Source organism: Rattus norvegicus, chromosome 3, assembly GCF_021556685.1.
Source record: "Rattus norvegicus strain SHRSP/BbbUtx chromosome 3, alternate assembly SHRSP_T2T, whole genome shotgun sequence".
In the NCBI taxonomy this organism is placed as follows: domain Eukaryota; kingdom Metazoa; phylum Chordata; class Mammalia; order Rodentia; family Muridae; genus Rattus; species Rattus norvegicus.
In genome coordinates, this window is record NC_141536.1 from 117750274 (window position 1) to 117766826 (window position 16553).

At 42.3% G+C, this 16553-nt stretch overlaps 1 protein-coding gene across 8 annotated transcripts in view; it reads right to left on the minus strand.

The window, feature by feature from the left end:
- Dnaaf9 (dynein axonemal assembly factor 9) overlaps positions 1-16553 on the minus strand; it is a 134548-nt gene that overhangs the window by 98691 nt on the left and 19304 nt on the right. For all 8 annotated transcript variants that reach the window (XM_087653888.1, XM_087653891.1, XM_087653887.1 and 5 more), the window contains 4 exon segments: positions 12815-12939; positions 11295-11391; positions 8991-9097; positions 5454-5531 (listed from right to left, as the gene is read on the minus strand). In XM_087653888.1, coding sequence (XP_087510014.1) covers positions 5454-5531; positions 8991-9097; positions 11295-11391; positions 12815-12939 — 407 coding nt within the window.

Consider the following 16553-nt stretch of genomic DNA (forward strand, 5'->3'; position numbering starts at 1 on the left):
CAGTTCTATGTCTAGGCCAGGAAATTTACAGAACATGGACAGGGAACATCTTACAGTAACTGGTGAGGAAATTTCAAGGACTGTGGCTATCAGGTTAAAAAGATGTATAAACTACTACCCAAAAATAAACCAATATGAGTACCACCAAAGGTTACAGTGTTGGCAAAGTGTATACAAACTTATCAAATGTTTAAATCTATGAACTCAAATTACACACACTCAAAAAGCTAATTATCTGTAGTTTTCAATTTTTCAGTTACTTCTTCTTGAGGTGCTTCTGTTTGGTGGGTCTGCTTCCCACACACCAAACACGGTTGTTTTTAGTGAAGTGACCTGAAGGAGCTACGGTCCTGGCCTAGCTAACTTCACAAATGGTTACACGCTGCTTCTTTCCATGCTCTTGGTTAACACGTTAGGGTAGGACTAACCTTTCTTTAACTAGCTCTAGAACAGTACCTTAAGGTTTTAGTATAATTCACTTATAAAATATGACCCTGCCTTAAACAAAAATCCAAAATGACAAGAAATTCACCTAGCGCATAGGAGGAAGCAGAGGCAGGTGGATCTGAGTTGGAGGCCAGCCTGATCTACAGAGTGAGCTCCAGGACAGCCGGGCTACACAGCGAGACCGTATCTCACAAATCCCAAAGCCAAGTCAAACCAAATAAAAGAGAAATAACAAGACCATAAAGAATCAGAAGGTGGTTCTTTTGAAAACATCAACAAGATCAACAAACCTGTAACCAAAGCTACCAAAGGAAGAAAGAGAAGATCCAAATGAACAAAATTAGTATGAGAATGGAAACCTTACAACAGATACCGATGGATCCAAACAATTTTTAAATCTATGTTCAACCAAACTGGAAAACCTAAATGAAATGGATGAATTTCACGGAAGAAATGACCTACCAAAATTAACTCAAGATGAAATAAACAAACCCATAACCCCTAGTAAAATAGAAGTAATAATTAAAAATCTTTTAAATAAAAGACATGTCAGAACCAAGTGGAGTCAAAAGAGTGCTCCCAGAACTAATGCCAATCCCCTCAAGCTATTCCGCAAATAGAAACTGGAGGAACAAATTCTAGGGCTCATGGGTTAAAAGCATGTCTTTTTAGAGGACCAGAGTTTAGTTCGACTCTCAGAACCCACATGATAGTAACTGCCTGAGAAACACTGACCTCAGTAATGGATGTTCAAAACATTTACTGCTTCACAATCTGACATTCTGGAGTTATACTTGTGGGGCAGGATATAGTGATATTTATTGTTCTTTTGTTTTTTGTTTTGTTTTTCTTTTGTTGTTGTTTTTAGTTCTTGTAATAAAGAAATCTGAACCAGCCTGAACTTACTTTTTTGTCTGTTATGATTGCCAAAGCATTTGCTGCTTTTGTTTGTGTTTGATAAAGAGGGGAGGGGCCTCTGTTTCAGCACTGACCATTCTGGAGAAAGTTTCTCTGGGACATAAAATAACTTTTTGTTTTTATCTCTTCCTCTTCTCCCTCCTCTTCTACCTTCTCCTCCACCTCCTCTTCTTTCTCATCCTTTTTTTTTTTTTTTAATTTTAAGAAAGGGTATCATTATGTAGTCCTAGATGGCCTGGAACTCACTCTGAAACCAAGCTGCCTCAAACTCACAGTGACCTGCCTTCCAAGTGCCAGGAGTTTTAAGGACAAGTATCGCTGTGCATTTTCAATATATATAACATTCTCAGTCATTGGGAATTGCAAATCAAACTACTCTGATATTCCACCTCACACCCATAAGAATGGCTACAGGTCAAAAACTCAAGTGACTTCACATGCTGGGGAGAACGTGGAGCAAGGGGAGCACTCTTTCATTGCTGGTGGACGTTCAAACTTATATAACCACTTTGGAAATCAAATTGGCAGCTCTCAGAATATTGTCAATTTTTCTACCTCAAGTCCCAGCTATACTACTCCTGGGCAAATACCCCAAAGGTGCTCCACCACCCTACAAGGACACTTGCCCAACTACGTTCATAGCAGCTTTATTTGTAATAGCCAGAAACTGGAAACAACCTAGATGTCCCTCAACTGAAGAATGCATATAGAAAATGTGGTTTGTTTACACAATGGAATACTATTCAGCTATTAAAAACAAAGATATCATGAACTTTGCAGGCAAATGGATGATGGAACTAGAAAATATGACCCTGAGTGAGGTAACCAGACCCAAGAGGGCATGTACTAACTTATAAGTGCAGTATAGCATATAAAGTACAGGGTAAGCACACTATAATCCATAGACCCAAAGAAGCCAAATAACAAGGAGGGCCCAAGGGGGGACGGCTGAATCCTTCTCAGAAGGGGAAATAAAATAGCTATCAGAGGTGGAGGAAGGGAGGGAACTGGGTAGGGGAGGGGAGCAGGCTGAGAGGATGATCAGATGTGGGGAGAGCAGGGAGAGAGAATGGAAATGGGTGGAAAAGAGGCATCTCTAGGATGTGCCAGAGACCTGGGATGGGGAAAGGCCCTAGAGGAGGCTTAAGGGGGTGACTCTAGCTGAGACTCCCAGCAGTAGGGGATATGGATCCTGAAGTAGCCACTTCCTGTAGTCAGGCAGGACTCCCAGTGGAGGGACAAGGACAGCAACCCACCCACAAAGCCTTCTACCCAAAATGTGTCCTGCCTACAAGATGTGTGGAAAAGGATAGAGTAGAGACTGAAGGAATGACCAACCAATGACTGCCCAACTTGAGACCCATCCCATGGGCAAGAACCAGTCCCTGACACTACTAAAGATACTACTCTGTTATGCTTACAGACAGAAGACTACATAACTGTCCTCTGAGAGGATCCACACAGCAACCAATGGAGATGCAGAGACCCACAGCCAAACATTAGACAGAACTCGGAGAGTCTAATGGATGAGTTGGGGTAAGGATTGCGGGACCCAAAAAGGATAGGGACTCCATAAAAAGACCAACAAAGTAATCTGTATCCTTGGGGACTCCCAGAGACTGAACTACCAACCAAAGACATGCAATATGGGCAGCCTGGTTCCTGGTTGAACTAAGGCTTTAAACTCTGAAAGCCCTGAAGGGAAGGAAGGCGCTTCACCTGTTCCCGGGTAGCAGGCCCGTCTCTAGCCACAGTCCCTCATAGATGTGTGGCCATCAGTCACGTATGAGTGATGCCCCAGGCCCCTCCACATGTACAAGATGTGACCTGTGGTTACATAGGCTCTCCTTTTAATGAGGTACCTAAAGGCCTGGAGGCTTAGCCAAGAAGTTTTCCTTCCCAGACACTCCACCCAGCAAAAGGTATTTAATCTGAGACCTAACCTGAGAAGTGGGGTATGGTTTTACACATTCACTTTCTGCCAGGACAATAAATGCTTTAAAACCATGGACTGTCTCTTTTCATCAGGATCCACCATGGGGAGCAATGGAGAAGGCCTTTGCCTACAGAACCACCGTCTAATCTCCTGTAGAGCCTCTCTGCGTTCCCAGCCATGGTCACCATCAAGCCAAGCTTAAGCCCACCAAAGTCAAACCAGGGACTTATCCCATCAGGAACAGCCAGAGTTCACCACCACCACCACTACCCCCAGCCCCAGGCTAGATCCAGCCCGCAGGCCCCCACTCTGAGCTGGGTATCTGAGAACCTGACAGCCCCAGCCTTGTCACAGTCCCCGGGACTCCCAAGCCAGCTTTGGCTGTCCCCCACCTCAGACCACACTTCCCAACCCCTGGAACATTGTCCTGAAGCTGCCCTATAGCGCAAGCCCGGCCACTGTATGATTAGTAAGCAAGGTCAACTCCCGGAGTCCTGCCTCCCCAGCAGCTGTGCCCTGGGACAGAGGGGACACAGGACCCCACAACCCTACAATACAAGAGCTAGACCTATATACTCTGCACAGGAGTGGAGGCTGTCCCTGAACCGGTTGCCTGTCTGTCTGTGAATTCCGTTCCCCTAACTGGACTGCTTTGTCTGGCCTCAGTGGGAGAGGAAGTGGTAGTAGGGGAAATGCTATCTAGAGGAGGGTTCCCCCTTTTCAAAGGAGAAGGGGAGAGGAATGGGGGGAGGATCTGCATGAAGGGTACTGGGAGGAGAGGGGAGCTGATGCTGGAAAATAAAGTGAATAAATAAATAAATTTAATAAAAAATATCTATCTTCCTTTTTTTTTATTCTTTTAACTTTTATTTCCTTCTGCCCAGAGGAACTAGAAACAGTGCCCACAGTAGAATGAAACTAAACTGTGGCCTCTAAACTTGCCACTTAAACACACAGGCACTCGCTATAAAGAAATGGTTGGCTACAGCAAAATGTCCAGATGATGATGTAATCACTGGCAATGCTCGAGAAAGGGGGTGGGGGTGCAGAGAAGAAGCCAGGTTCTAATTTTCTTTATCTTAGGGACTCTTTCTAATTACTTCTCTCTCTCTCTCTCTCTCTCTCTCTCTATATATATATATATATATATATATATATATATATATATATGTGTGTGTGTGTGTGTGTGTGTGTGTGTGTGTGTGTTCTTGTGTGTGTGTGTGTGTGTGTGTAATATAAATGACAGTAAACCTAATCTACTCTATTCTAAATGGTTAGTACAAAGTGTAAGTGACACAGAGAATAATGATAAACTATGGCCATTTATTTATGTATTTTATAGGTTAGAGGACAATTCTGTGAGACTGGTTCTCTCCTTTGTGGATGTCGGAGAGCAAGCGCAGGTCCTCAGGCTTGGCAACAAGTGCTCTTCTTGCTGAACCATCTCACTGGCCCCGCAACATTTTGTTTGCTTGTTGCCTTTGTTTACTTCTTTTGAAGCAGGGTCTCTGTGTAGTCGGGGCTAGTCTGGGACTCATTATTTAGTCAGGGCTGGCCTTGAACTTAGAGCTCTAGCAGCCCGTGCTTCCAGAGCTGGGAGAAAAGGCATGCACTACCACGCCCAGATGAACAATTAAGGACTCCAGAGTTGGAAAATTACATTCTAGGGTGGGACACATTTTTGTAAACAAGACTGCTGGAAAGCACAGACACACCAGTAAAGACTATCTAGAATAGCTTTTGTGCTGAGAACCAGCAAGGACCTAGGCAGGATGTTTAAATATTACAGTCTAGGCAACAGGACAAGTTTGCTACCTCTGTTTCAACCTCTGATCTCTTTAAGCAATTTGTCATCTTGGTCTTTCATGTTACAAGACAACCTCTGCATTGTTTTTACTAAAGTCCAGCACAATTCCTTCCCCGAGGGAAAAAGAACCAAAAAGTCAGGTCAAACAGCTACCTCAGGAGGATTTCCTTAGAAAAGCCTCAACTCTCCCAGGTTTTCTCTTTTGTAAGAGTCCAGAACAATCTAACCCACTCTCTGATTAAAGCAATTAAGAAGTACCCTGCATTTCTTCAAACTAATGCCTTTGGTGGATAATTTGCTAGGACAGTTTAACATAATTATTCTGAATACACTTTGGCTCCTTACTTTTGAAAGCATGTTCTCCAGAGACATAGGATCCATTCTGCTGTAGACATTCCATAGATTCAAACTCACGTCCTGCAACTGCAACGAAGGGCAAAACACTGAAGTCATTAAGTCAATCACTAGTATGGCCGATTACCTATCTTCTGACACTCAAAATTACTGTCTTGGTATAAATACTCTTACTAGAACAATAAACTGAAAAGTTATTATATTATTTTTAAATTATTAATTTTGTTAACTGTATTTATTATTAAACCAATGCTTTATTAATTCTATTAGAATAAACCACAATTTTATTAATCTTATTTGACCCTATGAAATTAATAACTGCTTTCTCATTTAAGAAAATTATTTTCAGAATCCTCAATATATCATGATTACATTTAATGATGGCACATACACATTATACATATGCACAATATGTTTTTTCTTTGTAATTTTAATTAAAATAATACATACTTGTAACTTTTTAAAAAAATCGAACAGTACAAAAGGCTTACAATAAAAAACTTGAATCCTTCTGGAAAGTGTATCAGTCTCATGCATCACTTCTAGGCCTTCTGGCTAAGATCAAGTGTAGTCTCATTCAAAAACTACTTAGAGCTTTTTTCCTTTTTGTTGCTTATGTCTAGATTTATATTACTTATATAGAGATGTCTATTTCTTATCAATTTACAAGTATTAACCTATGCAAAGATGCAGTCTTCTCTATCATCGCCCCCACACTTTATCTCTACATACCTATCAGCCATTTATAATACCAAAATCATACAAATATTATTTCTCCAAGGTAAAGTACACTCTACCCCACCAGGTGTAGAAGCTGCTCCATTGTTTCACTCGAGTTATCTTTGCTTTGCTTTTTTTTTGAGACAGGGTCTGTCTCACTCCATGAGCTTGACTGGCTTAGAGCTTTCTGTATCCTTGGCTGGCCTTGAACTCATAGATCTGCCCCTCTACCTTTGGAGTACTGGGATGAGCAATTCAATCCTGAACTTCCACAGTCCCACTCAGTCTGCTTACTCCAGGGCTGCCCAGCAGTGCCACCACTGCTACATCCTTGCCTCTGCAGTACAGTGCCTGTGGCACTCCTAGCCTCTCTGCATCACGTTTCTTCTGCACTTCCCTTCTCCTAAAGTCAGCGCTATCAAATGTTCAGAGCGAAGAAGACAAATCACCTCTGCGATCCAAGTAAACCCTGCGGCTTTCCCCAGCCTACTGAGACTTTACTATGTGAAGAGCATGCGTATCTATGTTTGCATGCTCTGTGCTGCGGTCTGTGATACTTTTATCTTGTTTTATTTTGTTTTTCAAGATAAGGTCTCTCTATGCAGCCCATGCAATTGCTGTTACAGTTTGAATATGCTGAACACATTTTGGAAGGTGGTGGAAACTTCAGGAGGTAAAGTCTACAAGGAAGGAAGGGAGGGAGGAGGGGAGGAAGGGAGGAAGGGAGGGAGGAAGGAACAAAGGAAGTCACTGTGTACACACTTTTGAAGGTTACACCTTGATTCCAGACCCTTTCTCATCTCTGCTTCTCTGTGCCATGAGCTAATCAGTCACTGCCACACAATACCATTGCTAGGATGTTCTCACCATGAGCCAAAGATTCTGGACTGAAATCTATGGAAACCCAGGCCCAATAAACCTTTCCTCCCTCAGTTGTTTCTATCAATCAGGAATTTTGTCACGTTGATGAAAAATATGAGCACCACACCTGCAACCCTCCTACTTCTGACTCCCAACTCTTGGGATTACAGATGTACACTTTGTACAGTCTGCTAAATCTTTCTCTTGTGTTTTTGTTGTTGTTTTGTTTTTGATACAGGGTCTCATGTACCCCAGACTGGCTTGGAACTCTACACAGCCAGGGATGACCCTGAATTTCTGAACCACCATCTCCCTAGTGCCACCACACACAGTTCTATGGTTTGTGCAAGTTAGGTAAGCATTCTACTAGCTTAAGTTACACCCTAGTCTTGCATCTTTTTCTTAAGCATCATTTCCACCTTTCAGCTGAAGAGCTGATGTTTGTCTGTATGCGAGCAAACCTGGGTTCATTGTTTACTCTCATTACTCTAATTTAGCGTTTGCTGTTCTGACCCTGATGCCTATAATCCCAGGCAAACTGAGGCAGGAAGATCACTAGTTCCATGCCTGGTTGGGTTTCACAGTTAGATTCTATCTCGTGTGTGTGTGTGTGTGTGTGTGTGTGTGTGTGTGTGTGTGTGTGTGTGTGTGTGTGTTTTGAGACAAGGTTTCACTTTGTAACCTACACTGCCCTCATTCAGGATCCTCCTACTTCTTTCTCTCAGTTACAGGCAAGGGCCACCACACTTAGAATGTAATTAATAATTTTTTGCTATTTTCCCAAGTATTCTTCCTTTGCCTCCATCTCATGACTCCTCCACTTCCCTCTGTCCCCCATCAGTTTTCCTCTTTTGCCTTTCTAAGTTACTTAATGTGTGGAGTAGTTTGTTCTGTAGATTTTGTCTCCCAATGTCCTTCTAAACTCTGATGGCCTGATGACTGGCTCAGATGTCTTTAACTACTAGGAGGGGAGCTTCAGCTATTTATAGACTACCTTAGCATATGGCCATACCCCAAAGAAAGTCATCACCTCAGTGAGGGGATGTCTTCCCAACCAGTCACTTACTCACTAACTCTGTGTCTTTGGGAATATTTTTTTGACCCCTCCATAAGAGAAACAAAAAACAGTACCTACCCCAGAGATTTAATTGTATGAATTAAATCACGTGTGTGTGTGTGTGTGTGTGTGTGTGTGCGCGCGCGCGCGCGCGCACGCGTGTGGTAAAGAAGGCACTCTACATATGCATAGTTCAGACAATTAAGTAAGAACAAATATAACCATTATTGTAAAATAGTTTCCTATTTTACAGGCTATGGCCTGATTCCCTCCAACTTCCTTGGGAATTACTCTACACTTCAAGGGAAACTCCCAAAGCCTGATTTTCACACTGTAACTATAGTACTCCTACTGGATAGAAAGGTGAAATCCACAGAGCCATTAGAAGAGTATGGTGGTCTGCTAGGCAAGTCCCTGTGTATTCCTCAGGCTGTTAGTCCTCTGACTTGCTTCCAAAGGTACTATTCAACAGGATGTCCCCATAGCATGACAATGCCTTGCCTGCCTGGTTTTCTGTTGAGTCAGGTCACATCAGACAGAAACAAATGGATGCCTTCAGTCACTGGGTTAACATACCAGGCCATCCTCCCTAACCTGCACTGAGGACTCGTTTTCCAGACTTGCTCTCACTCATTAACCTCTCTCAACAGATATTTATTGGCCATCTCCAAGATGCAAGAAGTAAGAAATAAAAACACTGTGCACGCTCCACCTCACTCAAAGCCAGGCATGACATACACCCTTAATCCCAGCACTTGGGAAGCAGAGGCAGATAGACCTCTGGGAGTTCCAGGCCAGCCTGGTCTACACGGTGAGCTCTTGGGTTGGTTCATTTGTTTGATGCACATTCGCTTGTGACGAGACTCAGACATACTAGTTTTCACACATACCTCATACTTCATGGTAAAAAATCCATCTCCTCCAATGCCTTCAAGTGCAAAGGCCTGTACAATTGGCCACTTCTCTACCACAAACATATCAAATATCTGTAAGTGACCTAGAAGAATCACACACCAATACTCATCAAATACCATCCTGGACAGCTGAACCCAATCTCATGTGGTTAGACAGGACCCATTTCTTATAGATTTACCAGGACAGTAAGAGGGTTAGATATTGAAACTAAAAATATAAAGTGAAATCAAGAAAAATTAAAATCACAAGCAAGTATTATAAATTCAGATTTCTCTACAGCATGTTTACACTTTGGTTTTTGTAAAAAGTAAATAGTATTCTTCTACAGTTGATTTGTGCCATTTAGTGAGTATGTTTATTAACAGACCAAAAGTTGGCTATTCTATCTAAAGAAGACTTCCCCGAGGGAAAACTACAAAACCAAAGGTTTCTTTTTCAGCCAGGTGTAATGGCTTTTGCCTTTCATAGCGGCACCTGGGAGACAGAGGCAGGTGGGTCTCTGGCATTTGAGGGCAGCCTTGTCTACATAGTCAGGGGCAGCTACACTATGAGACCCTGTATCAAAACAAAACAAAAACAGGTGTTATTTTTGTAACAATAATTTCAATATTCAGGGACTCTTCCTTACAATATTAGCAATGATAAACTTGTTGATTTCCCCCTGTATTCTACATTGAAATTTCCTGTAAATCAGTGATTCTCAACCTTCTTAATATTGCAACCCCTTTTCAGATATTTGGAGGCTCCTCAGGTTATAGTGATCTCTAACCATACACTTATTTTGTTGCTACTTCATAACTGTACTTTTGCTACTGTTGTGAATGGCAATATAAATTTCTAAAATGTAGGACATACAACCTCCAAAGGGGTCACAACCCACAGGTTGAGAACTGCTAGTGTAAACATTTTTGTTTGCCTTTCTGCTTGTTTGTTTGAGACAGGGTCTCTATGTAGCTTGGCTGGCCTGGAACTCAATATGTAGACCATATTCAGCCTCACCCTTATGGAGGACCATTTACTTCTGCCTCCCAAGTGCTGAGTGGGATTAAAGGTGTATGCCACCATCCTGGCAAAAAGATTTCTTTTACTTTAATTATGTATATGTATGTGTGAGGGAACCCATGAAGTTAGATCCCCTGGACCTGGAGTTACAAGTAGTTGTGAACTGCCTGATATGGCTGTTGAGAACCCAACTCAGGTCCTCTGAAAGACCAGTACATTCCTTTAGCTATCTCTCCAGCCCCATAAGCCTATTTTTAAAATAGCTATTAAAATTACAATTTTCTATTATGAAGACACATCATATCTATAAGTAATAAATAATACAGACTAGATGTTAATCATGCTAAATCCCTCAGCAGTCCTCCTTGACCACAGGTAGCTTATGTTGTTGTGGTAACTTCATAGTTATGAACAAGGAGCTCATATGAGAGTCCCTAAATTTCATTCTGGTTGATCCTTTTCCTTAGTGAAAATGGGTCAATTCGTTTTCCAGCCAAATATATACCAGGAAAGAGGAACAGTCAATCCTCATACATCCAAGCAAGTAATGTTCTCTTTAAAAATAAAAAAGGTGGGGTTGGGGATTTAGCTCAGTGGTTCAGTCTCCAGCTCCGAAGAAAAAAGAAGAAAAAAATAAAAAAGGTTTGTTTATTTATTATGTATACAATGTACTGCATGCATGTATGCCTACATACCAGAAGAGGACACCAGATATTATTGTAAATGGTTATGAGCCACCTTGTGGTTGCTGGGAATTGAACTCAGGACCTCTGGAAGAGCACCCAGCACTCTTAATCTCTGAACCATCTCTCCAGCCCCAAGCAAGGTTTTTTTTTTTTCCATTTTTTTATTGGATTTTTTTTTTTTTACTTACATTTCAAATGTTATCCCCTTTCCTGATTTCCCATCTGGAATCCCCCTATCCCTTCCCCCTCCCCCTGCCTCTTTGAGAGTGTTCTCATCTACCCACTCCCTCCCATCTCCCTGCCCTGGCATTCCCCTATATGGGGGCACTGAGCCTTCACAGGGCCAAGGGCCTCTCCTCTCATTGATGACTCTCATTGTAGCAGAGGGCCATCCTCTGCTACATATGTGGCTGGAGCCATGGGTCCCTCCATGTGTACTCTTTGGTTGGTGGTTTATTCTCTGGGAGCTCTGGGGGGTCTGGTTGGTTGATATTATTGTTCTTCCTATAGGGTTGCAAACCCCTTCAGCTCCTTCAGTCCTTTCTCTAACTCCAAGCAAGGTTCTTAAATGGCTTGCTGTCAGATACTCACCTTGGGAGCTATAAGGAATGCCAATTCTACTACAGTCTCGAACCATGTCCACAAAGCTGGAAATCTTAAATTCTTCTGCTGCTTCCTCATCTTCATACTAAGGGAAATTAAGAGAAAAATGAGATACATCATTTAAAGTTCACATTATCTCTGTATATTCTCAGGGGCTGTATCCACCCCACTCCCACTCCCACCACACACAAGGTGTCTCTGTGTAACAGCCCTGGCTGTCCTGGAACTCACTCTGTAGACCAGGTTGGCCTTAAACTCATAGAGATCCACCTACCTCTGCTTCCTAAGTGCTGAGATTAAAGGCATGAGCTACCACTGCCAGCCTCAGAGACTGTCTTACATGGCATTTATAAAGAATTGTTCCCAACTAGGGAACAATTTGTTGGTCAAAAATAGTCTCAGGGTTGGGGATTTAGCTCAGTGGTAGAGCGCTTGCCTAGCAAGCACAAGGCCCTGGGTTCGGTCCCCAGCTCCGAAAAAAAAGAAAAGGGAAAAAAAAATAGTCTCTATTTCTGCATCTCATAAACAAAAATCAAAATAGATTGAGGCTTAAATGGAAGAGATAAAACCTATTCCTCCAGGGTTGGGGATTTAGCTCAGTGGTAGAGCGCTTGCCTAGCAAGCACAAGGCCCTGGGTTCAGTCCCCAGCTCCAAAAAAAAAAAAAAAACCTATTCCTCCAAGTGTCCCCAATAACCACATGGAAAGAAATGTTCGTAATCAACATTGGGTAGAAACTGCCATGACATTCATTACAGGCACAAAACCCCAATTTGCTTTCTAGCCATATTCTTCAAAAGGACCGAAAGGGAAACAGAAATAGAAATAGACACCATGAAATCCAGACAGAAATGTCATAAAGTTTAGGACAACTCTAACCTTCACAGGCATGACAGGTCTTTTGACACTGTAATCCAACTCTGTCATCTATAAAGTTTAGACTTACTCAAAAATTGCCTATTCAACTTATACATTAAACAGAATAATAGTCCCCCAGGCTAGTGGAATGTCCCTTCAATCCCAGCACGTGGGAGGCAGAGGTAGGCAGATGTCTGAACTACAGGCCAGTCAAGGCTGCACAATGAGACCCTGTCTCAAACAGAATAAATAAATAAAATAAAAATAAAAATAAAAGATAAAGTAAGAGCCCATAACTATTTAAGTAAGCCTGTGAGTTTGTGTTGAGCAACATTTACAGCTGCTCAGGCTGCAAGCTGGAAAGCCTGTAAGGGCAGTCTCTGAGCAGTTAGTCGTCCTGGAGACAGATGGAGACTCAGGACCTTTGGAAGAAGGAGAGGGAGGACAGGAGGGTGGGCACAGAAACCAGTGAAAGCTTCTGCTGTCTCCCTCAGGTAACAACCAAAAGCCTCACACAGACAGAAAGCTTTCTACTTGAATATTCACTTTTGTGTAAGCATACTCAAGACACTGGATCTGTAATTTTTTTTTTAAAGGCTTCTGTTCCAAACAAACACTTTCCTGAGTGAAGTACTTATCCTGTCTTCTCACCTCATTTTCCGTCATGCAATGGAAATGCAGGTTTCTCCAATGTGCCACGTAAGGCAAGAGATAGCGGTAGTTGACAGGATTACAGTACAGATGGACACTGTCTGATTTAATCAACATGATCACATCTGCAAGAAGAAAAGGGCAAAACACAAAACTGTCAGAGGCTTTTCCTTCAGAAAATTAGTAATTCCACTTAATTGTACTTCAGCAATTCAGAGTTTGCATGACCAGGCCCTGGGTTCATTTCTAGTATAACAAACAAACAAAGAAACAAACAAATAAAACTCCCAAAACAAAACATACAGCTATTTCAGAAACAATGTAACAAAAGTATAATGGGTAATTATTTAATCAAGCAATAGTCAGGTGTGGACAGTAAGGGTTTTCTATTGCCTCTGCAATGCTCCTCCTATGGTGGCCTTCTAAATATGACAGTGTAAGCCCAAAATAAGTCAAAAGATCAGAGTTCACTCCTGAAAGAGTACACTGCAAAGTTCAAGAGTCAGGGCTGTGGTACCAGTCTTGGCCATGTTGCTTATTTGCTGACTGACGACACACTGGCTGTATTACTGAACATGGAGCCTAGGTTCACACATGCTCAGCAAGCAGTCTGTCTGTCACCATTTCACTTTTTTTTTTTTTTTTTTCGGAGCTGGGGACCGAACCCAGGGCCTTGCACTTGCTAGGCAAGCGCTCTACCACTGAGCTAAATCCCCAACCCCGCCATTTCACTTTTTTAAGACAGGGTCTCACTAAGTTTCTTCAACTGGCCCTGAACTCAATATATAGCTCAGGGAGGCATTGAACTTGCAATCTTCCTGCCTTAGCCTCTTAAGCAGCTATGATTTCAGAGCTGTGGCACCAGGCCTGTTTTTTTTTTTTTTTGTTTTGTTTTGTTTTTTTGTTTTTTGTTTTTTGTTTTCTCTTTTTATGACTATCTAGCCCTCGATGACCTGGAATTCACTGTGCAGACCAGGCTGGCCTTGAATTCTCAGCAATCCTCCTGTCTTTGCCTCCTAAATGCTGGAAGCATCACCACAGCTGGCTTCACAATGCACTATCAATGAGGAGATAAGTATCAAACGGAAATAACATGGCTATTCAATCAAGAAATAGCACCAATCATGGCAGGGACTCAGCACTAAATCCAGTATTTCAAGTTCATGGCCAGAGGTTCACTTGGCTCCGAGCAACTGTGAACCTGGACGTCACATGTCAGTCTTAGGACAGTCGCTGTGTACAGCAGTGAGCTCTGTGCACAGGCGGAGGCTGGAAGGAAACCCAGGCAGATTCAAGAGCCATGAAATGGGAAATGGTATGGGGCAGAAATATTAAAGTAGCCTGAGTGCGAAAAATGAACGCAGTCATAATTCCAAAAGAAAAATGGGCTCTGCTCAATGGATCTCCCATGGCAGAGCCACAAGGCCTCTCTCTAACAAGGCCACGCTAGGAACTGGTGGAGAGGAAAAGTGCAAAGAGAAGAAAAGAGTCTCTCTCTCTCTCATGTCTCAGCACTGGGCTTCCTCAAGTCCCAGAGCCCTCAGATCCCTGTCCTAAATCAACTGTAGACTTCCTGCTAAGGGAGACATTTTATGACACCTGAAAAGTGGGGCGGCAGTGTACACACCACACATAGTCTGAATATAACTTAAAGTTTCAGGATCCCAAAACAGATGTATCATAACAACTGCTAGCTAAATCTAATCACACATTTCATACTCTCAAAGTGCTCTGATATCTAACAGAGTAAACAGTCAGATAATAAAAGAAGAAAATATGGTCAAGTGTGGTGTCTTTAATCATTTAATCCAAGCACTGGGGAGGCAGAGGAAGCCAGATCTCTGTGAGTCTGAGAGCAGCATGGTCTACGTACACAGTGAGTTTCAGTTCGGAGGAGAGAAGGAACAAAGAGAATATGAAGCTGGGCATGATGGTATGTGCTTGAGACCCTAGCACGAGCTCAAGGATGCCACTCTGATTTAAACAGAAACACCCTATATCAAAAACAAAATTAAACTTAAAAAGGCAGCAGCAGCAGAAGGAGAAGGAAGGAGGAGGAGGACTAGGAAGAGAAAGAGGAGGAGGGGACAAGATGAGATGGGAAGGTTGGCCAGTATGCTAGCATGAGCTTTTAATCACAGAATTCGGTGAGTTTGAGGCCAGCCTGGTCTACACAGCTTGTTCCAGGATAGCCAGAGCTACATAAAGGGAACCTGTCTCAATAAATTAAAATAAATTTAAAATCATGTAAAATGTTTTAAAAACTACCTTTGAAAAGTAAGTACCTCACGCTGGCCTTTTTACGAACAGGGAGGCTAAGGCGGGAGGAAGCATGTGGGCTGTGGTGGCCCACATCGTTCACCACAGCACTCAGAGGCATCTCTGAGCTCTATCTGTGAGTGTGATGTCAGTGTGGTCTACACAACAAGTTCCAGGACAGCCAGGACTGCAGAGTGAAACCCAGCCTCAAAATCCTAAAGTTAGAAACACAAATCTGTTAATCTTAGCTTTCTAACTATAAGGATCTAAAACTGACTTTAATAATTTGGAGCAAAATGCTTAGTATTTTACTGAGTATCTCCTGTGCCAAATGACAGGATAAGAGCACCTCTTTGGGAATTTAAACACACTCCTTATTTTTAGTACTGAAATGTCCTTGCAAACATGGCTGCACTGAAATGTGCAGTGACTGGACACTTCCAGAATAAATTGTTTCCAAACCACTACATGTAAGAGAAGGTATTTTATTTTATACTTCATTTTTTTTATCTTATTTTATTCACATGGGTACTGTGCTTGCATATATGACTAGATATCACGTGTATGCCTGGTAGCTGCAGACAGGCCAGGAGAGGAGGTCTGATCCCCTCCGACTCAAGCTGCAGACAGTTGTGAGTAGTCGTCTAGGCATAAGGAATTGGCTCCAGTCCTCTGGAGGAACAGCCAGTTCTCTTAACCATTGAGCCATCTCCCCAGACCCCTGAAAGAAATGTTATTTTATTTTATTCAAGGAAGGGTCTTTCTATAGCCCTGTCTTGGAATCTACTATGTAGACCAGGCAAGCCTTAACTGCAGAGAGATGCACCGGCCTCTGCCTCCCAAGTCCTGGGATTAAAAGGCTTGAAACACATTGCCTGGCCAAGAAATTTAAAATCAAAATCTGAAACAAACAAACAAAAAGTAAATTGAATAATTGATGGTGTCTTCTAGTACCGTTAGAAGCTACATCCATAAACTCTCACCAACATGACTGCCCAAACATGAGCTAAACAAGGACCCCACCAATGACATGTCAAAGTGGACAGAGAAAAGTCCAGGAAACCTCAACCCTACACAAAAAACTATGGCAACTGAGAAAAGCTGGGAGCAGGAGAGTTGTCCCTACCTAGGAAAGAGCACGCTGATTGCCTGTCCAGTGACATATGAGAGGTTTTAGAGCAGTGATTTTCAACCTTCCTAATGCTGTGACCCTTTAATACTTTTCCTCATGTTGTGGTGATCACCAAGCATAAAATTATTATTGTTGCTCTTTCATAACTGTTATTGTCACAATGTAAATGTTTTTTAGAGACAGAGGGTTGCCAAAGGGGTCATGAACCATAGGTAGTGAACATTGGTTGGGAGTGAAGAGAAGGAAAGGGAAGGAAAAGGTGTTACATTGTATTATAATATCAAAATCTAAAAAGAAAAGGACCGGATGAAGATCACAGTGGTGGCTCCTGCATGCAAACCCAGAACC